Raw genomic sequence first — 21,689 nt, 5'->3', positions numbered from 1 at the left:
TTAATTAACAGACTTCTCTACATTTTTGCAAAACCCTTAACTTTAAAAACAAGACAAGCTGCTATTTTAAGGCCTAATTGTTCTACTGTCACTCATGTTGATGTGGAATTACTCATAGAAGTAGTCCCGTTGAACACACTGTTCACCTCTGTGAAAAAGGTTGCAGAAACAGGATCTGTTTGAGTACTCCATCTCTCTTTTCATTTGTGTGACTTCAGTGCTTATGAAAGATGCTGAATTGACAGCTCCCCTATTTCTCCACAGAACAGGTATAGTATGAGGGGTGGCAGGACAAGTTTCTCAAGCTTCTCCAGTTTACCCCAGCTGTCACACTCAGCTCTCACATGGGAACTGCACACAGGTAATGAGGTCATTTTAGTATCCAGATGGAGAGAAAGAGAGCCAATTCTTGGCTTTGTGGGCAGACTGCTAACAAAGTCGCCAATTAAAGCAGGTTCTGACAGTGGCAATTACTTGTCTTCTAAACAATTATTTTGCCAATCAACCCGTCTTGATCCATGTCCAAGGGTGGCTTCTGCCATTCCATCCAGTTGTCACCTACTTGGGAGTAAAACTCCACCATAGCCTGTCAAACGGCCTGGAACACTTGAAAATGAAGATCTCTTTCCATATCACCTTGATATGAAAACTATTGGGAACCTCCTGGGGAGCAGATCCTGTGGTCTTTCATACTTATGTATTGGCACTGGTGTTTGCTCCAGCTGAATACTGTTTTGCAGTCTGGGGCTGCAGCCGCCACATTCAGCTTGTCGACACAGAGCTGAGTTTGGCCACTCGTGTCATTAATGGCTGTTGGAATTACACACAAACCTGCGGTCTGTATGTGCTAGCACACATAGCTCTGACAGACTGGCAGTGAGATGTTGTTCCTGTTAAGCCTGCTTGGAGAGCTGCGACAGATGAAACCAGCCTATTACCTCTCCAGTTGGCTAGTGCCCCAATCTCAGATATATTCAGAGGATGACTCCCATTCCTGTGGTCTGGGATATGACACCATGGATGAGCTCTCAGCTCCCCTTTGTTACAGCAGCTCATGCACTCTTGGACAAAAGAGCTGCTGATCCATGCACGGATGATCACTATCACCAGGTAGCCAAAAATTGCGCCCTTAGAAGCATCAGTAGGAAAGAGAGTCTAACACACTAAGTAAATTCAGGAGTCCATTGCTGCACCTGCCTCCACTTGATTGTAGATCCTGGACTAGACTCAACAGGTTACTTGCTGACTGAACCAGAGTTACCACAAGCATGCAGTAGCTTGGGCTGGTTTCCTCCCCATTCTGTGACATTAGCAGACAGTAAATTGTGTGGTGGAAGAGTGTCCAACCCAGCATCTGGAAGACAGTCTAAAACAGGGGTCGGCAACCTCTGGCACGCGGCTCGCCAAAGTAAGCACCCTGGCGGGCCAGGCCAGTTTGTTTATCTGCTGCATCAGCAGATTCGCAGCTCCCACTGGCTGCGGTTTGCTGTCCCAGGCCAATGGACACAGCGGGAAGCGGCGCGGGTGAGGCATGTGCTGGCCGCGGCTTCCCGCCTCCCCCATTGGCCTGGCACGGTGAACCGCGGCTAGTGGGAGCTGCGATCGGCTGAATCTGCCGACGTGGCAGGTAAACAAACTGGCCTGGCCCGCCAGGGTGCTTACTTTGGAGAGCCACGTGCCAGAGGTTGCCGATCCCTGGTCTAAAACATCTAACCTGTCTTGATAAAGAGGCCATGCTGTGGTTATGGAACCTGGACATCAAGCTCTGACATCTGTTAGGAAAGGGAGATTCTGTGTTTTTTGATTTCTCAAATTTTGTGAAATGGGCACCTATACAATGGGAATTGGACAGAGACTCCTAAACTATCCTCACATTTTAGCAAACTTCAGTCATTATTGACTTTGGGGGGATTCAAATCAGCAGCCTAGGAGTGAAAGGCTCAAAATCCCATTACTAATCCCCTGTGCTAACTGTCACAATTCCAGTTTACATAGTTTCCATTAACTTTTGCACCAGACTGATTTGCAAGCTTTGAATTGTAAGCATGTAACACCTGCAGAAACTCAAAATCCCATCAACCTCCCATTGATGGGAGTTCTTTGTGAAACTGTAGACACAATCTGGGAGTTCTATAATTTTGCAGTTCACTGTTGGTGTGTCTAGCGCAGACAGAAATGGGCTGTGGAGGGAGGGATGGGGATGTATAGGAGGTTGGAAAATTGGTGTCGCCAGTCAGAATGAAACATGTCCCAAATTTGGGTTTGTTATGTAGTGCAAAAGGGTATGCACACACATGTGCAACACGCTGCACCTCCTTCCAATTCTGAGCAACAGGTGAGCAGAAGATGAGTACCACAAGTTTATCAAAACACCTTGAGAATCATTACCCTGAAGTTCAGCCCAAAACCAATATGTAGCGTAAGCATAATGGTGTATGGGGAAGCAAACAGTGTTACCTCAGAGCTAGTGTTGCTATTGTGAATTTTGAAATAATTGTTATTTTTCTTAAAGCCCCAGCAGCTGGAGCCTTGTGAGGATCCTCTGGTTTATTTTTTTTTAAACTAAGTTTCTAGTCCTCATTCTTGTGCCTCCTTTGTGCTCTAAAGGATCAAAAACAAAGAGACAAATAAAAACGAACCCTTATTTATGTGTTTATTTAAATCTCATGATTTTTATGCCAATCTCGTAATTTTAGGGACTTTATTAATATATTCTTTTTTAACACTCATGGTTGGCAGTACAGCGTGCAGCAGCAGCAGCGTATTGGTGTGGAGGATAACCAAGGAGGTGTGGCTGTCTGGGCAGGGAGAGCAGCAGGCTTGAGGATGGTGATTTGTTGCACTAGGGAGTGAGCGAGCTCATTGTCTCAGGAGTAAGAACTGAAGGAGGAGGTCACAGTGCAGATGAAGAATCTTTGATTCTGCATCAGGAGAGGGAGCTGGAAGCGCTCCACAAGGAGGTGTGTACTGGGGGTTACAAAATATTTTGACTGCTCACCTTCTGCCACTGTGCAAGAGCACAAGCCCCCACTCCTTATTTTTATTCTTATTACAGTAGGCCCCAGAGAGGGTCAGAGCCTCATTGTGCTATCCAGACACCAAGTAAAATGTTGTTCTTTCCCCATGGAGTTAACTTAGATTGTAAAGAGAAGATGTAACGAGAGGGTGTAACAGGGAGTGGGGGATAAAAGATGAGGATAAGAACAGCTGTACTGGGTCAGACCAATGGTCCCTCTAGCCCAGTATCCTGTCTTCTGACAGTGACCAATGCCAGGTACCCCAGAGGGAATGAACAGAACAGGTAATCATCAAGTGATCCATCCCCTGTCACCCACTCCCAGCTTCTGGCAGAGGCTAGGGACACTATCCCAGCCCATCCTAGCTAATAGCCATTGATGGACCTATCCTCCATGAATTTATGTAGTTCTTTTTTTAACCCTGGATAATAATAGGAGACCTATGCACACAATTTGAAGGTTGAGTTTGGGTTTCTTTGGTTTTTTTAAGATATAATGATCTGGACAATCCCTACTGGCTCTCTGCCTCGCAAAAATTGAGTTAGCAATTTAGCAAAGAAATGACAGAAGTGGAACTGAAGGGATTTGAAGGAAGGTTGGGTAGCCGTTAGCTCAGGAAGGCTGTTCCTCACAGAATGCATGGCATGAAAGAAAGTGCGATGTTGTTAGCTGGTGAAGCAGTCGATTGGGCAGTCAAGGCTGGCATTGTTGGCAAAGCAGAAGAGGAAGGGAGAGAGCATGACCTGATGAGATACAAAAATGGATATGTAGGGAGCAGTTACGTTGTGAATGGCCTTAAAGGTAAGGCCATAAAGCTTGTATTTGACGTGATGGAGAAGGGGCAGGGACTTGGAAAAGGGGGTGATGTGGTTAGGATGACAAGCCAAGAAGATGATCTTGGCAGTAGCCTATTGAAGGGATTTGAGTGGGCTGAGGTTAGTGCCAGAAAAACCAGAGCAGGATATTGCAGTCAAGGCAGAAATGATAAAGGCCTGTGTGAAGGGGTTCACTCACCACAGGTGCCCTGGGTGGCTGAACTTAGGTGTGGCAGGTTCACTTCTTCTTTCCTGGCATGCCTGCTAACAGGCATTCCTGCAATGGTCTGCCCCTTTCTTGTGACTCAGCCTTGTGGCCAGGTCAGGTCACATATTTATATATACCCCTTTCAGGGTATATAAAGAGTCAGACACAGGATAGCCTGTTGAGGAGCAGATTACTGCTCACTGCTCACACTTCATTTGTCAGAAGCCACTAACCTGGAGAGGGAGAAGGAGGAGCTGGTGAAGCTATTGCTGTGATCCCCTCTTGCTTGTTTTATTAGTAATGTGTGATTTATCAAAGGACAATGTAGTGCCACTGCCAGAGATGACCATTGACCACTTCTCTCACACCATGACATGATGCAATTTGTTGATAAAATAACTTTTCTACCTGTGCCTCACTGTACATTTTTCAAGAAACACTCCAACAAAGTGTCAATATTATAATTAGGGTTGAGCAAAACTTGGAATTTTCATCCCAGGGGAAATTTCAACATGTCAGGATTTGTTTGTGTTCCAAAATGGGATGAAAAGACAAAATTTCCTGTGGAACGGAAATTCCAAAATGTTTTGTTTTGGAAATATTTTTGATCCAAGTGAAACATGTCAACATTCCCAAAACGCAGTTTCAAGTCATTTCAACATTAAACTGCATTTCCTTATGGTGGCACATTGCCTTACGGGATTTGTAATTCTGGAGCATGATGCGCCCATTCCCCTGATATATACCAAGCTCCCCAGGTTGGCCTGCATCTCCCATAATGCACCCAGAATCATCTGACTCGCATGACTGAAATGAACACTTCACCTTATGGGACTCATAGTTCTCCAGGGAGCCCAGCCCATAGGAGAGAATGGGGCCCAGAACTAAACTAATAGGAAAATGCAATTCAATGTTTTATTGACCTGTGTCTCAATGAAAAAAAATAGGGACAGTTTAAACAACACAATAGTCATATTCATATTGAACTGACCCCAAATGAAATATTTCATTTCAATTTTCCTGATGGAAAAATCAAGAATTTTCAGCGAAATCAAAAATTTTCTATAGAAAGTTTTGATTTTTGTGGAAACTGCATTTTCTGTCAGAAAATCATTCCAGTTAAAAATTCCTCACCAGATATACTTGTAATATCTGATGAAATAATATAGGGAAGATTGGACTGCTGCCTTGCCATTATGAGTCCTCCGGTTTCTCTGCCCAGGAAATAAACAAACATCTATAGTTTAAACAAAGCAAACAGCAACAAAATATCAAGCTGTACACGTGGAAAAAGAAAAATTCTGGATCCAGTTCTGCAGTGTGCTGAGCACCCTGAACTCCCATTGAAGCTAATGGGCATTGAGGGCGCTCAGCCCCTGTGGGATCAGGCTCTCGGTTTGCTAACTTATCTCAGTTCAAAGTCTTCCAGCTGATGGTAGTAACACAAGTTAACAGATAAGTTAAAACATATATAAATATTATTTAAATCTTGATACTATTTCCCTTTTAGCAATTTTAATGTTTCTGCCACCCCAAAAGGAAACAATTCCCGTCTGCCATGGGGAAAAAATAGAACAGTTGTGAGAACTGTACGGTTTAGGTTCAAATAAATGTTTCAGCATTTTGTTGTTGGTGGGTTTAATCAGTTGCACAGAGAGCCTAATATATATGCAGAACTTTAATTTGCTTCTATGACAATTTGCCAGAGGGCAAATTGAATTGCACTAACTTGAGAAGTGGTGGCACTTTCCCTGCCCCTTTCTCGATAGGTGCAAGCTGAAGTAGAAAGCCTTGCTAATAGCACAGTAGTAGTTCACACCATGTAATCAGCTTAGGAGAGGTTTCATCAAACTCCTGTCCTCATATTACTGTTTTTTCTTACCTTAATGAAAAGACTGTCTTTTGCAGGTATAAAGGTAGGACCAGTACTGTAGTAGAAGTGTCCCTGCTAATGTAAAGTTGATACGGAAGCTCTTTCAGCTTTTATTAGTTACACTCATTTCCCCCTTTGGCTTAGTTCATGGTTTCTTCTAGTCCAACAAAAGATGATTTTCTCTGGTGTATACGTAGCTTTAGCTCCTAATGATGGCTTTCTGCTGTACACTGGTGGTCCTCTGAGGCTGTTTGTTTTAGCATCTTGTGCTGACGGGTACATTTGATGATGGCTTTGGAATACTAATGCTAATGCTGGTTCTCACAAAGCTTGGCTTTTGAAAAATGCTTTAGACCATTCAGTACCCCTCTACCACGCTGAGCGGCAAGAGAGCAGAAAGGCCATGCTCAGTAATTTTTTTTATGCAAAGTAAGCAGCCCACAGGAATGGTGGCTCTTTGCTTCACATCCTTCTGCCCAGGCTTCTTAAAAAGCTGTAGCCATCTATTTGCATAAATATCAGGCCTGTCCCTTATTGCAGTCTTTGTTACATAAATGCTGTCAAAGGAAATGGAGGGAGAACAGATTTGAACATCTTGCATTCCGCTCTTAGAAAAAAGTGTGATTGTATAACTAATCCACCTTTATTTTCTTTTTGGTTTTATTAGATTTCCTTCCCCCTCTGTCCCCATTCCCATTTCTTGTTTCAGAGTCACTGTTCCCCCTAGCCTGTAGAGGGACATCAGCAATAGATAGATACCTTGGAGCAATAGCACTTGCAGTGTTCTCTGCAGGAGAGCCCTTCTACATTATTATAACCATGATTGATTTTATTGTTCTCTTCCATTAACCACTTGGCACAGTCACTCCTCATCACCCATTTCATGACAGAGATACGAGAACTTTGCTGCCACTATATTTCTGATCATCAGCTTAACTTGCCCAAATCTCCTGTAGGTTAATGCATGACTGGTATATGCTGTACATACCAGTTACCAGTCTGCAGGGAAGAAGTTCACACAGTCGCCAATAGAAGGGGAGACAGTCCATAAACTAATCTTGCTATTAAAATGTGGTCCACACAGTTAAAAGCTTAGGAACTGTTGGTCAATCCACCATATGTAGGCATTATGCCTCCACTTCAGTCTCACGCGTATAGGTAATATCAGAGTAACAAAGAGAACTATTTCAACTAGGGCTGTCAATTAACCACAATTAACTCATACGATTTTAAAAAAATCACAAAATAAAAAAAATTAATCATGATTAATCGCAGTTTTAATTGCACTGTTAAACAAAAGAAATTGAAAATTATAAAATATTTTTCTATTTTTTTTTTACATTTTCAAATATATCGATTTCAATTACAACACAGAATACAAAGTGGACAGTACTCACTTTATATAATTTTTATTTCAAATATTTGCACTGTAAAAATTATAAACAAAACATTTTTTTTCAATTCACCTCATACAAGTACTGTAGTGTGATCTCCTTATCTTGAAAGTGCAATTTACAAATATATATTATTTTTGTTACATAACTGCACTCAACAACATAACAATGTAAAACTTTAGAGCCTACAAGTTCACTCAGTCCTACTGCTTGTTCAGCCAATCACTAAGACAAACAAGTTTGTTTACATTTGCGGGAGATAATGCTGCCCGCTTATTTACAATGTCACCTGAAAGTGAGAACAGGTGTTCGCATGGCACTGTTGTAGCCGGCATCACGGTATATTTACATGCCAGATGCGCTAAAGATTCATATGCCTCTTCATGCTTCGGCCACCGTTCCAGAGGACATGCGTCCATGCTGATGATGCTTGTTAAAATGCATTAATTAAATTTGTGACTGAATTCCTTGGGGGAGAATTGTATGTCTCCTGCTCTGTGTTTTACCCGCATTCTGCCATATATTCATGTTATACCAGTCTAGGATGATGACCCAGCACATGTTGTTCATTGTAAGAACGCTTTCACTGCAAATTTGACAGAATGCAAAAAAGGTACCAGTGTGAAATTTCTAAAGATAGCTACAGCACTCAACCTAAGAAGCTGAAGTGCCTTCCAAAATCTGAGAGGGATGAGGTGTGGAGCATGTTTTCAGAAGTCTTAAAGGAGCAACACTCTGATGCAGAAACTACAGAACCCAAACCACCTTCTGCTGGTGGCATGTGACTCAGATGAAGGAAATGAACATGTGTCAGTCCGCACTGCTTTGGATCGTTATCGAGCAGAACACGTCATCAACATGGAGGCACGTCCTCTGGAAAGGTGGTTGAATCATGAAGGGACATATGAATCTTTAGCACATCTGGCATGTAACTATCTTGTGACGCTGGCTACAACAGTGCCATGTGAACGCCTGTTCTCACTTTCAGCTGACATTGTAAACAAGAAGTGAACAGCATTATCTTCTGAAAATGTTTTCTGAGCGATTAGCTGAACAAGAAGTAGGATTGATTGGACTTGTAAGCTCTAAAGTTTTACATTGTTGTTTTTGAATGCAGTTTTTTGGTACATAATTCTACAGTTGTAAGTTCGACTTTCATGATAAAGAGATTGCACTACAGTACTTGTATTAGGTAAATTGAAAAATTCTATTTCTTTTGTTTTCTACAGTACAAATATTTGTAATAAAAATAAATGTAAAATGAGCACTGTACACTTTGTATTCTGTGTTGCAATTGAAATCAATATATTTGAAAATGTAGAAAATATCAAAAAATATTTAAATAAATGGTATTCTATTGTTTAACAGTGCAATTAATAACACGATTAATCGTGTTCCATTTTTTTAATTGTGATTGTGATTGTTTTTTTTTTAATCGCTTGACAGCCCTAATTTCAACTAAATAGCTAAATTAGCCAAGTGATTTATTGAGCTGTCTGGGGTCTCTGCTTACATACACCTCTCTTCACACACAACTTCAACAGAGTGAAATTGGCAATGTCTCCACTGACCTCCAACCAGCTGTCACTTGGTATTAGCCCAACCTGTTCCTATGTAATCAGGGAGATTTCAGGGACCACATCATAGAGATTCCCTCATGCGTTTGAGTGGTAACAAGTAATTTTTGCCTGAATGATGTTCAGCTTTTGAATACCATGATGTTTGTACTACTTCCTATTACTAAGCAGATACATCTTCACTAAGTATATAAAATCTTCTGATACTTACCGTCAGGCCCCTTGAATACTCTAACTTGGTGGGAAATGCTAATTGCAAGATGATAGAATTCCATTGTGTAAATTCCATGCACAAAGCCAGGTGGCACAAATTAAAACAAAAACATGGAATGAACAAGCCAGATATCCATTTTGATCCTGACCATTTTGTTTGTTGGTTGTATCACTTTCTCCCAATTCTTTGTTTTTTGCCCTTCAGACTGTAAACTCTTTGGGGCAGGGACTGTCTCTTTCTACACAGGAATGTACAGTGCCTAGCCCATTTTGAGTAGTATAAATACTAGTTTGTTTTCTGTTAGGTTCTTTTATTTATGGCTATATTTACCTCTAGATATTACTGACTATTGTAGGCAAGCTTGATATAGAAAAATCACTGTAACTGTAACCGACTGTCTTCGAGGGACAAGTGGTGTTCAGCCACCCGAGATTGGGCAATGACTGAATAATGTATTTCTCCTTCAAAACCTACATAAATCATGACACAATACAAGGAATTGCTAAATAATTTTTAAAACCTAATACAGATTTTGTTTTTATACTATCAGGTGAACTTTCTGTGGAAGACAATCAGGACCCTTTCCTCGTTAGTATACATATCATCGCAGACCCTGGTGACTCCAAAGTTCTCCAGCAAGCCATTGATAAACTGTTAGCATGGATCCATCCAGACCTCCAGTTGTTCCGAGTCTCAGAAAGACGGGTCTCAAAGAAGCACAGGAAGTCTGGTAAGGCTGCTGTTTCTCAGCCAGCCCTTGCAGTCATTCTGTTTCTGCAGGAGGAATATGGAGAAGAACCAATCTTACAGCTCCATGAAACCTTTCAGAGACCACCTTGGCATTACCACCATACAGAACGAGTGCATGGCAAGTTCCTCCCTTACATGCCATGCAGTCAGGACTTCTTCACTTTGGCCCATGGGACCCCTTTGTGGGCCATCCGACCAGTGCATTATGGGAGAGAAATTATCCGCTTTGCCATATACTGCAGGAATGAAAACTTTATTGACATTATGAAACTGTACCAGTTAATCCTGAAAAGACCGGTGTGTCAGAAAAAGACGGACTTTTGTGTCTTTCCTGTCTATTCTAACATGGATATAGACATTCAGTTCTCTTTAAAAAGACTCCCTAAGGGCCAGATTCCAACCCCTACAGAGTCAGCGGTGCTGGAATTCCGAGTAGATGTTGGACAGCTTATTCCTCTCTTGCCCAATCCTTGTAGCCCAATCAGTGAAGGCAGGTGGCAAACAGAAGACCATGATGGGAATAAGATCCTTTTGCAGGTATTCTCCAACATCTCTAATTTTGTATATGATGAAACAGAAACATATTTGTTAATTTATACAAGAATGCTAATTTGTCCCAGGACAGCAAATAAAGGGCGGGGCTTCCATAACAATATCCTGGTAGGCAGACCCAAGAAAATACTGCTAAAAAGAGAGTTTATAAAATCTTTATGGATGTAAAAATATATAAATCAATGCAGCTGCAGGTGATACCATGATGTTCATATATCCCTTAGCCCCATGTTAGGCAAAGAAGAGACGTTTTTGCAGTTTTGATAAGAAACATGAATACCCAGACCACACATCTTTATACAATAGCTATTAGTGACTAGCTCTTTATTAGAGGTAAACAGAATTTTTGATGGTACAAATTATTTTCTTACATATGTATTAAAACACTGGGTGACCAACTGCACTTCAATAGATGGCCCAGGAATCTTCTTTTTCTGCAACATAGCTATCAGACCCAGAAAAAAGGAGAAAGAAGCAGAGAAGCAACCTGAGCTGTTTAGGAGACATGCTCCATGCCATCTGCCTTCTCAATCTTATCTCAAGCTGCATGTACTCATAGACAGATTCTGTGGAGAGTTTGGTCACTCGGAGGGGAAAGGTCATGAAAGGCACAGTACCCATACTATAAGGCTGGTTTGAGTCACTTGAGTTAAATAGAATAACAAATAACAAGCTTTCCAAAACTGCACTCTTCATCAAGATACAGTAACTCCTCACTTAAAGTCGTCCCGGTTAACATTGTTACCTTGCGGATCAATTAGGGAACATGCTCGTTTAAAGTTGTGCAATGCTCCCTTCTAACTTCGTTTGGCAGCCACCTGCTTTGTCCACTGCTTGCAGGAAGAGCGGCTCATTGGAGCTATCTGGTGGGGGCTTGGAACCAGGGTGGAGCGGCAGCCCCCCTATCAGTTCCCCATTCCCCTAAGTTCCCTGTGCTGCAGCCGCCCAGCAGGCTAGCAATCAGCAGTTCAGCTGTCCCTCCCCACACTGCCATCAGGGCCAGCTTTATGACCCGCGGGGCCCGATTGGAATACTCAGCGGCGGTCCGGGACTTCGTCAGCATTTCGGTAGCGTGGAGTCCGCTCCAGGTCTTGCGTGGCACTGAAGGACCCCCCCGCCGCCAAAATGCCGCCGAAGACCCCCGGAGTGGGGCCCCCTTAGGTGCGGGGCCCTCTTCAGCGCAGGCCAGATTCCGGGGAATCGGTGGAATTGGCGTAAAGCCGGCCCTGCCATGTGCTGCTCCTGCCCTCTGCCTTGGAGCTGCTCCCCGAGCCTCCTACTTGCTGTGCAGGGGAGAGTGAAGGCGGGGGGCTAATGTCAGGGTGTCCCCCTGCTCCTGCACCCCACTTACCCCTTCTCCATATAGAGCAGGGAGGGGACACAGACGGAGAGAGACAGAGAGAGCTTGGGGCAGCAGCTGGCTGTCTCAACTTCCTGATCCATTTAAAAAGACATTGCACTTAAGAGTGGGTCAGTTTACTTAAAGGGGAAGTGTGCATCTCTCTCTCCCTCTCCCACATACAAGGTGTGTGTCTGTCTCTGTCACTTTCTCCCCTCCCCTCCATTCCTGCTGCCTTGTAGAGTGTGAGAGGCTACATTAACAACAATGTGTTAACTTTTGAGGGCTCAGCCCGAGTGCTAGTTCATTCCCTGGGAAATATCCCACCCTCTTCCACCCTCTAACTTCACCACCTCAACCAAGCTTCACAATCATCACAACTGTGAACAGTATTAAATTGTTTGTTTAAAACTTATACTGTGTGTATATCTATATAATATATAGTTTTTTGTCTGGTGAAAAAATTTTCCCTGGAACCTAACCCCCCCCTTTACATTAATTCTTATGGGGAAATTGGATTCGCTTAACATCATTTTGCTTAAAGTCACATTTTTCAGGAACATAACTACAACGTTAAGTGAGGAGTTACTGTACATACAACAGCTTGAACAGAGGTATGTTGTTTCACAGTTACATTAATGTACATTGTGGCTTTTTGCTTAACCATGTGCCTCAAAGCCACTGCTTCACTAAAGAGGTTTCCTGACGCTTAACCTTTTATTCTTAAATATTTTCTAATTTATATTTCTGCTCAATAAAAATAGCCCCCATGCACTATTAATTTTCACTTTATTTTTAAAAATCCATGGGACAGATCAAGGAAAGTTAGACCTTTACATTTAGAAGAATGTAATCATTCCGATTTTAAAGCGGGGAGGTTTACAGTGAATTTTCTTTGTGAAAGGTGCCCTTGCTACTGAAGTTCTCTATCTACAGAACAGGCACCATAGGTTTGATCCTTTTGCTTCGTGGAGCTCAGGATGCGGACAGTTGTGGGAAGTTCTGCTTGAACTTGCTGAGCACCCATATCTCCTTCTGTCCTCTGCACACTTCTGCAGAGTTGAGTGTGCGCAGACCATCTCTGCAATGTAGCGGCTGTGTGCCCGTAGCTCTTCTCACTGGCAAGATCACCACACCCGTGCACCTCGCTATTGCAGATCCCACTTATGCAGTAGCTCTACCCCTTGCTCCACTGGCAGCAACGGCACTGCCCCACATAGGTGCCTCAAGTCGGACTGCAGCTGAGAAGGCAATTCGCTCTTCCTGACCATCCAGTCCTTGGCCTTTCTGCTGAGACTGACACTCATTTTAGTTGTTGGACTGGTTTTTGTGATTTGGACTGGTTAGGCACTAGGTTGGGATAACCAGTTCATTTCAGAATGGCCACGAACCACCTTGATGTGGTAACCACTTGTGATCACCTTCACTTACTGCTTTTCTTCTATAGATTAAAGGGTCCATATCCCATTAGTAATCTCTTGAACAGTGAAATTCTCTCCGATTCCAGTTTTTAATAGTGAATCTTCCAACTACAATAATTTACAGCACAATGACACTGAATGAAAAAAATTGTAATGTCTTTGCTTAGGGTACTGTACAGGGGTTTAAACATTCCATGGCTATTGCCACAGTATCCATATTAATTTTCACCTCCCATCAGAATGACATTCTAATATTTTTCAGCTTGCATATAGGTTTGTGTTATTAATAACAAGAATATTTTTGATTGCTACATACTCAATTGATTATCTCCACATGCCAAAAGTATCACTTATACACACCAATAATAAATCTATACTTCAGAGTAATAAGAAAGTATTTAATGTGACTGAGATTTTAATATACTTCAGCAATGTGACCTATGTGTATCTTGTAGTATACTTACAGGGGTTGGGACTCCTGCCAACCAGTAAGATTGATCCATCCTCATAACCCAGTCTGCAAATGCAATTATTGGGAAGCTTAGATTAAGTAAGAGCAAGGAAAAAAAGTATTAATGGATGAGTCTGGCATTTGATATCCTTTGTTTGCGAAGATAACACCCTCCAAAAATGTTTTGTTGTGGCATGTTTGCTTTGTCTGCTTCCTCAAATTAACTCAAACAGCCTGATCTTATTCCAGCTGAAGTCAAAGGTAGATATGTTGTTGGATTTAGTGTGAGCAAGATTGTCTATGATCAGTACTGGTTCTGTCATTATTTTCATGTGTTGAATTTTTACAATGTATGTAGTAGTTCAGTAAATAACTGTCAAGCATTTCAGTGTAACTCCCAAAAGTCAAACTGTGAGTGCAGAGGTATTCCACCTATGTAAATGAAGGCATTCTGTATGGCCATGATAAATATGTACAGTACAAAATATTTAAAGACAGGAAGAATTAAGGTTACTGAGCTAAATGAATATCAAATAAGTTGTACTATATAAAAAGGGATCAGAAGCTTGTATATGACAATTTATTTGTTAATCCAGTAAAAGGTTTGCCTTTATCTATCTTGCCTATGTTCTTCAAAACCAGTATAGCTACAAACACTTTGAGATAAATAGCAGAGTGCATTTCTATTTTCAAAGTCTGAGCAATTGCAGTTAAAAGAACAAAAGGGAAGAGAGGGGAACAAACTAACTAGAAATCAAAGGAGGTGTAAAGGAAATAGAAAGTCAAGGACAGCTGCCAAAAATGGTGGGGAAGTACGATTTCTGCAGAACAAAACTAAAGGATGGTGATTAAAGAAAAGATATTACTCTAGATATTACTCTAGATATGAGACACCTTAAATTAATGGTGCAAGTGGATAGAACAAATTTGATGAACAGTAAAAGGAAAGGAAGGCAAGGAGGGATTTTGACTGGACAGAAGGACAAAAAGAATAGCCTTTACAAAAGTTTCCTTTATTTTCTTAGTGTGCTAAAAATTAAAGAAACAAGGTAGGTGAAGTCATATCTGTTATTGGACCAACTTCTGCTGGTTAAAAAGACAAGCTTTCAAGCTACGCAGGGCTCTTCTTCAGGTCTAAGAAAGGTACTCAGAGCATCACAGCTAAATACAAGGTGGAACAGATTGTTTAGCATAAATAGTTAACACATATTTCAAGGGACCATTCAGGGTGAAGTGTCCTCTTAACACTCCTGCACTCATAAGACAAAAAAGGGGATTAGTGGCTTATAGATGGTTGTTCTAAGCCATAAATCTAGTGTCTTTAGATTTTTAATATCTAATAAAGTTATGAATTTAAGCTTCTAGCCTCATCTTTTGTGTAGGTTTCCTTTGAGGACAAGGACTGAGAGGTCATATATGGAGTGATCATTTTGTGAAAAGTGTTCCCCCATAGGTGATGTGGTATTTTTATCTTTTATCGTTTTTCTGTGTGAGTTCATTCGAGAGCGTAGTGATTGTCTGGTTTCACCCACATCATTTTTATTGGGGAATTTAGTGCACTGGATGAGGTACACCACATCTTGTGATAGGCATGTGTTGGACATGTTGCTGAAAACGACAGACCATTTGTATAACAGTGGACTCAATAAGACACGTCTAATTACAGATATAAGAACCTAACTTTTGCCTCCTGTTTTAAAAAATGTTGTCCTCTCAGTGTTTCTCCTGCAAGATGTGCTCTGCCTTTTCTGCCTTAGATGTTTGTGGGTTCTCTAGTATCAGTGATGGTTTTAATAGAAACACACAATCCTAAACGGAGGTCTTGGAAGCTAAGTAAAACAGGAAGTGATCTTTCAGCCGTTCTGTCCTTCACCATGAGTGAGAGAGAACCTCTTTTATATCTTTTTATTTAAAAAATTACCTGAAATAGAATATCAATATATCGAATGCCATTTTAAACATAACATACAGTCAAAAGAAGCCAGTGTACATATATAATGTTATAAGATTCCTATATGATGACTGGGATTACAAATTTACTGTAATTGTGAGCTCAGCTGTAAAAAGTGAGTGAAAGTTTCTAAAATGTCATAATAATCTGTAACAAATGTTGATGGGGAAAGGTGCAAAAGGGAGACAGACATTGAATTAGTCCAGACAAAGAGGCCTACTAATATAACTCAAGGATCATGCCTGGTAAACAAGAAAAGTGTGGGATCAAAAATCAATGGACCAATATTGGTGTGTTGGGAATTAAGCCTAATTAGTAAACAAAATAATGAGGGGATGGGCTATTCCATCACACACACACACACCACTGCTTTTGGGGGTTCTTGAAAAGAAAAGACTTTGGGGGGATTACGGACGGATGTGGATACTGGCTGACTGAAAGACAAGGAAGGAGTGAGCTTCACCATCATGGCTGCCACCCTGCCATTTCCTGGAACCTCGGGATCTACCATGACACTGTTCAGCCTCAGTTGCCCTGATCCTGAGAGATGTCCTGACTGGACTGGGTCAGAGAGAGAGAGTGGGATCCTGATGATATCACCTCCTCCACTGGCTCTGGCTAAATCCCAACCATCAGCTGGGATGTGAGATTTTGTCATCCCTGCCCATGTGTGTCATTTTCCTTCACTTTGTTCTCTTTCATATCCCTCTCTTGTTTTCTTCTTGTCTAATAAGAGTCTGCCTTAGCCAGCCAAGATTGGACATTTTGCAACATTGATGAAACTCTCTGACCAGAGAGGAAACTAAAAGCTATGCTCTAAGTACCTTAGTGCTGATACAAGTTTGTCAGATCTCAGAGAGGCTAATAAGATTAAATGCCATGCCTGTGTTTTGCCATCAGTGAGGTTGCACATGAAAGTCAACCAGAGACCGAAGCTGCATTTTCTATATTTGCTGTTCTTTTCTCTCCCCTTTTGTGTGTATTTGTCTTGTTTTGTCTTCTAGGAAACCGAATCAGACTTCCAACAACAATAGCAGTAACATCTCCAGTTTATCTCAGCTAACCTCTTATAGCTGAGGTTAGCTCTCCCCCACCCCCGCAAAAGGACAGTTATTACTATCTTTAATACTTTACATGTCAAATGCTGAACTGTTTCCTTCTTTTCTGTATCTTTAATAAAGGATTTAACAGATTTGTAATAATGTGTTTGCCATGGTACTAAGCAGGCAGAGATCGCTGACAAAGTCATTTTAACACCTTTGACTCTTTGGGTCCATATATTCCATCGAAGTTAATACAACAGCCCATCTAACAGAGTAAGATACTAATTGGTGTGAGGAAGGGTGTCAAAATCGGGCCCTTAGATCTTTGTAGTTGGGACTGTCCCTTATTCTGTGTTTGTACAGGGCCTGGTCTCAGTTGAGGCCTGTAGGAACTACTGAAATAAAAATGACTAATAAGAGAAATCTTTTTTTTTAAAGGTGGAAATTTCCTTTCTTCTGTCAACATGCAAAACGTTAACTAGCAGCCCTGGATTCTTCTCATCAGATGTAGGAGGCCCTAATAACATAGACTCTGTAGATCTCTGTAACTTTCACCAAAACTTGTTTCCTTGATTTCTGAATGTTTGACTGAATATCCTTCAAAAATTCTGTTTTGATGTGGAGAGATTGTAATTTCCCATAGACTGCATGAAGATTTGTGAAGACTACAGTGAGCATGGGTAACCAACCAAGCATTAGGTTTAAAAAATACATTACTTTTTACTATAAAGCTAATCTGTTCAATCAACAATTGTTCTCTTATGGGTATTCATGCAAAGGCTTAGATGGTGTGGACAGATATATCATCCTCTCTATTTGGAATTTCAATCAAAATCAACCTTTTTTGGTGTTCTAGGGGCTGCACAAGTGGCGTGTCAGTTTGTACACAGAGTTTTTGTTCTGTCAGATGGCTGATCCTTTTCCAATGTAGCTGGAGCTTTTGTTTCTAATACAAGCAGCACAGATATTCCAGACAGTGCTTTGTCAGTCTGCAGTGAGGTAATGGGCATTGCAAAAAGCAAACTGTAAGGAGGCTGAAGGAAAAAAAAGTATGAGATTTTGCTTCTGAAGTCAGACAAAAGATCTGCCCCACATGGAGAATATAAAGGCATTATGCTAAAAAGAACATCTGAGATGTCCATGTCATTTACTTTAACAGATAAAAACAAGTGTTTTTCTATTTTCATCTCTCCAAGGTCAGAACAGCAGAGGAAGATGAGTCTCTCTTGTTCATGTTTCATGTATCATTTTGGTCCATCACATTCTGAAAATGGGTTCCAATTGTTTTATTATTTTTTAAATTTTTTATATACATTTAATTGGTAAAAGCAAAGAGGAACAGCAAATTGCCTAGCTCTCTGTATACAGTAGTTGGCTAGTAAGTAGAGGCATGGTGTAGTGGCCTCAACACAGGACTGAGAGCCAATTTCCCCTGAGTTTTAATCCAGGCTAAAATATGGTTTCCCTCTGTGATCTCCAGCAAATCAGAATTTAGAGATGGAAAAGTCCTATTCATTTATCTAATCCAGCTCTCTACCAATAGAGGAGTATCCTCTAATCTACATTTGCTAGTGTTTTCTCCGGTCTGCTATAAAATGTGCCAAGAGATGGAATTTCCACTACTTCACTTGGGAGATTATTGTACAGTCTAATAATAAATCTCGTTGTTAGGATGGTTTTCCATGATGTGGGGTAAAGGGCTTCTGAAAGTGTTCTAGTAAATATTGCACTTGCCCGTATAATTTAAGAGGGTATTTGAAAATGTGACCCATAAATTATAGGTCATCTTATTACAAATATTTTTACATAAAGAAACTGTGGTGCAGGGATATAGTAACTTGGCAAAGACGTCACAGTGCAAGAGTAGAATCCATATGTCCTTTAGATTTCCAGTCCTTTGCATTATCCATAAGACCATCCTCTTTGCCAATGTTAGATCTGTCCCCCAAAGCATTTTTTAGATCTTCTAGTACAAGTCATTTGACTTGATAACTGTATTTGTGATCTAATATTTCAAAGGCCCCAGTCCAGGAATCCACAAATAAGGACTCTTAACACCTGCAAGGAGTCCCATTGAGTCTAGCTTCAGTTTCTACCAGTGCATGTTTTGTCTAAATATTTATCACCTATTTAATTTTTAATTACTTAATCTGTTTGCCATGCAGTTTATCTCACAGTAGAACAATTCTGCAGAGAAAATCAGAACCATTAGTGAGTGTAAACTGTATTCATATACTGGACAACAATATAACAAAATAATTTCCTGCACAAACACAGGAAGTGATAAGATAATTTGTTTGTGTCCTTGAAAATGAAATACTGCATTCAGTAGGCTATCCAGAAATGTCTTCAAATACAAATTGATGTTTTTTTCATCAATATACACCTATTAAGAGCATCTGCATAATTTCTAAAACTTATCTTGCCTTCTGCATAAATAAAAATAATATAGCTCCAAATTCATCTCTGGTAAAACTTCATTGACTACCATTCAATTTGAGCCATTCTGTTTGACTCTTTTGAAATCTTGATCCCTTATCTATTAATGAAGCTGGTACAGTACCATAGCTAATTTTAGTCAAAGATTGTTAGTTCTGTATGGCATTAAGAAGAATAGCCTATTACATTATGGATGGATGGATTATGGATTATGATGGATGAAAAGATGGATTATGAATTACCATAGCTTCATGTGTTAGTGTATTCATCTACAATACATAAAAGAACTCAACAGGGTTTATGTCCCATAACGCACCCTTGGCATGGACAGTTACAAATGAGCAAACAATTTTTTGCAGATGTGAAAGTACCTTGTTACCTCTAAAATCAATGTAATAGATAATGAAAGATTTAAACAGCACATCTTTGCCTCTAAGACCATTGGGGTGTGCAGTAGTGAGCAATGAGCAACAACAATGCTTGGAGGTTGTCTAGGCATTAAAGTAACAGTAAGTTGCTATCTACACTAAATTCCAGTTGTTACCGTCTTAAAATTCTTAAAATGTATCTAGTAATATCATTTAAAGTATAAACAACTAAGGTATTTGCTGAATAAGTCTGCAAGCTGTCTAGTAATGGATGTGGAAGCTTGAGAGGTGAGATACTTTCTCAGTTCTGATACACTATCTGTGTGGTACAGTATTTGAACCAGGCTGTGTTAAGTCATGAGGTGGAGGACAATAAATAAAGTATTGGCTTATTTGGGCCTAATTCTCACTTTGGATGTGTGTGAAGCTCCTGCTGCAGTCTGTGGGAATTGCATGTAAGCATATCTGGGGGCAAAATTTGGTATTTTGCATCATGTGAGAAATTCCAGTAAAGCTTTCAAAAGAAGTGATTTAAATACAAACTGCTGAAGCCATATTGAAATAACTAATATGAGGAGAAGGATCCAGGAAGTAATTAACCATTCAAAAAAGGTTTGCTAGGAGTCGGGGGGATGGGCGGGAGTGGGGGGAGAAGGGTCCCTTGCTCAGACAATAGATCTTGGAGATAGGGCAATGTTAAAAGAGAAGGGTGACGTGAGTGTTTTTCAAAGAGTGGGAGATACTGGTTTTGACTGACACTAAGAATTGGAGTGTTTCAGGGTAATGATATGAGGGCAAGGCTATAGATGACAGTGGTGGCATTGGTGCCCTTCTATCTTTAGAATTGAGGTTGAAGGCTGGGGAGAAAGGGCTGTTGATGGCCATGAAGTTCTTCTTCAAGTGATGGTCCCTATTGTATTCCACCGAGGGGATTCAAAATCTGGGCTTCCTGCCCTCGTTTGTTTTCCATCAGTGACGAGCACCGGTGCTGTTTGTACTGTTTGGGGAAATCCCACATCACATCCAGGTGCAGTATCTTCCTCTCCTTCCCTGTCCGTACATGGGAAAGCTGAGCTCTTTGCCTCAAAAATCACATCATGGAGGCTGCAATGGGGCCAAAATCGGATCCTGGCCAGGGAATCCCCCCTGTCCATCAGCCTGAGCAACCTTAGAGTGCCCCCCCTACCACGGAAACTCCATCTGGCTCCGCCAGTACCAGAGCTACAGACCCAATGCAGGGACCTAGCCATGAGTCATGGAAGCATGCGCATAAGCATGGCCATAAGTCTTCCTCCAAGTCCAAGAAGGACGTTGCCCTGTCAACGAGTTCCGGCCATGGAGGAACGAGTTGTTCCAAGGCTCACAAGAGTGACAAAAGGTAGGCAGGAAGCACAGATTTTGAATCCCCTCAGTGGAATACAGATATGGATCACGCATCTCAAAGAACCTCTAGTTACAGGTAAGTAACCTGCCCTTTTCATTCCTAGAAAATATAAGGGAGGGGATTAGTTGGATGGAGAGAGAAGTAGAAGCGTTGGTGAGTTCCAGAGAAAAAGAGGGAGAATGAGATTTCTGGGTTTACGTCAGCGGTCAAAATCAAAAGGAAGAATGTAGCAAATTTCTCAGCACCCTTAGTGAAGAAATGAATGGAGAAAGAACAGTAACAGTGGTTGGCATTTACACTATTCATCTTCAACTACCTTTACTAAAAGAAGAAATCCTGGAAGTAGAGTATGAATGAAGTCATATAATAATCTGTATTAGTTAAAAAGTCCATGCTGGTTGAATTTGTTAATACCAATAAACAGTTTTTCTTTGATTTATTTAACCTTTTAAGTAAAACCCAATCAATATATTAAAATTCAGAATTAGAAAAACTCTGGGATTTTGTGATAAAAAGGAAAACCTAGTGAGCTGGAGTAGCTTGCTCCTCTCACCCATCCAATTTTTCCCTGAGCGTCAACACACAAGCTTCAGAGATTTTTTTATGTCAATTTCCTATAGTTTTGTTTTTTCACATACTAAGTATGTAATCAATCAATCAATCAATCCAGGCTTTTACTGACTGTCCGATGAGACATAAAAAACAAGTAAAGAGCCAGGTTTTTTTAAATTGGAATAAAATTAGATGCCTTTCCAAAGGGTCTTTCTGAGCTCAGCATTTTGAAATCTCATATAGACTATTACATAGAGAATTCTCAGAGCTCATCTGAAAATTTTGCTATAGTCCTAGAGTCTTAAAATTTCACCTGTCTTCCAAGAGATGAGTGTCTTTCT

At 40.8% G+C, this 21,689-nt stretch overlaps 1 protein-coding gene across 9 annotated transcripts in view; it reads left to right on the top strand.

Annotated features, from left to right (window-relative positions):
* FAM124A (family with sequence similarity 124 member A) overlaps window positions 1-21,689 on the top strand; it is a 141,408-nt gene that overhangs the window by 117,727 nt on the left and 1,992 nt on the right. For 5 of the 9 annotated variants that reach the window (XM_039492936.1, XM_039492944.1, XM_039492916.1 and 2 more), the window contains 2 exons: window positions 9,649-10,385; window positions 17,044-17,112. In XM_039492936.1, coding sequence (XP_039348870.1) covers window positions 9,649-10,385; window positions 17,044-17,112 — 806 coding nt within the window. Of the gene's footprint in view, window positions 1-9,648; window positions 10,386-12,675; window positions 14,163-17,043; window positions 17,286-21,689 lie in introns of those variants that run through there. The other 4 variants (XM_039492930.1, XM_039492926.1, XR_005585795.1 and 1 more) reach the window with 3 other exon arrangements.

Source organism: Mauremys reevesii, linkage group 1 (genome assembly GCF_016161935.1).
Source record: "Mauremys reevesii isolate NIE-2019 linkage group 1, ASM1616193v1, whole genome shotgun sequence".
Taxonomy (NCBI): Eukaryota; Metazoa; Chordata; order Testudines; family Geoemydidae; genus Mauremys; species Mauremys reevesii.
Note: the sequence above shows the minus strand (reverse complement) of the source record. Positions and strands in the feature narration are given on the sequence as shown.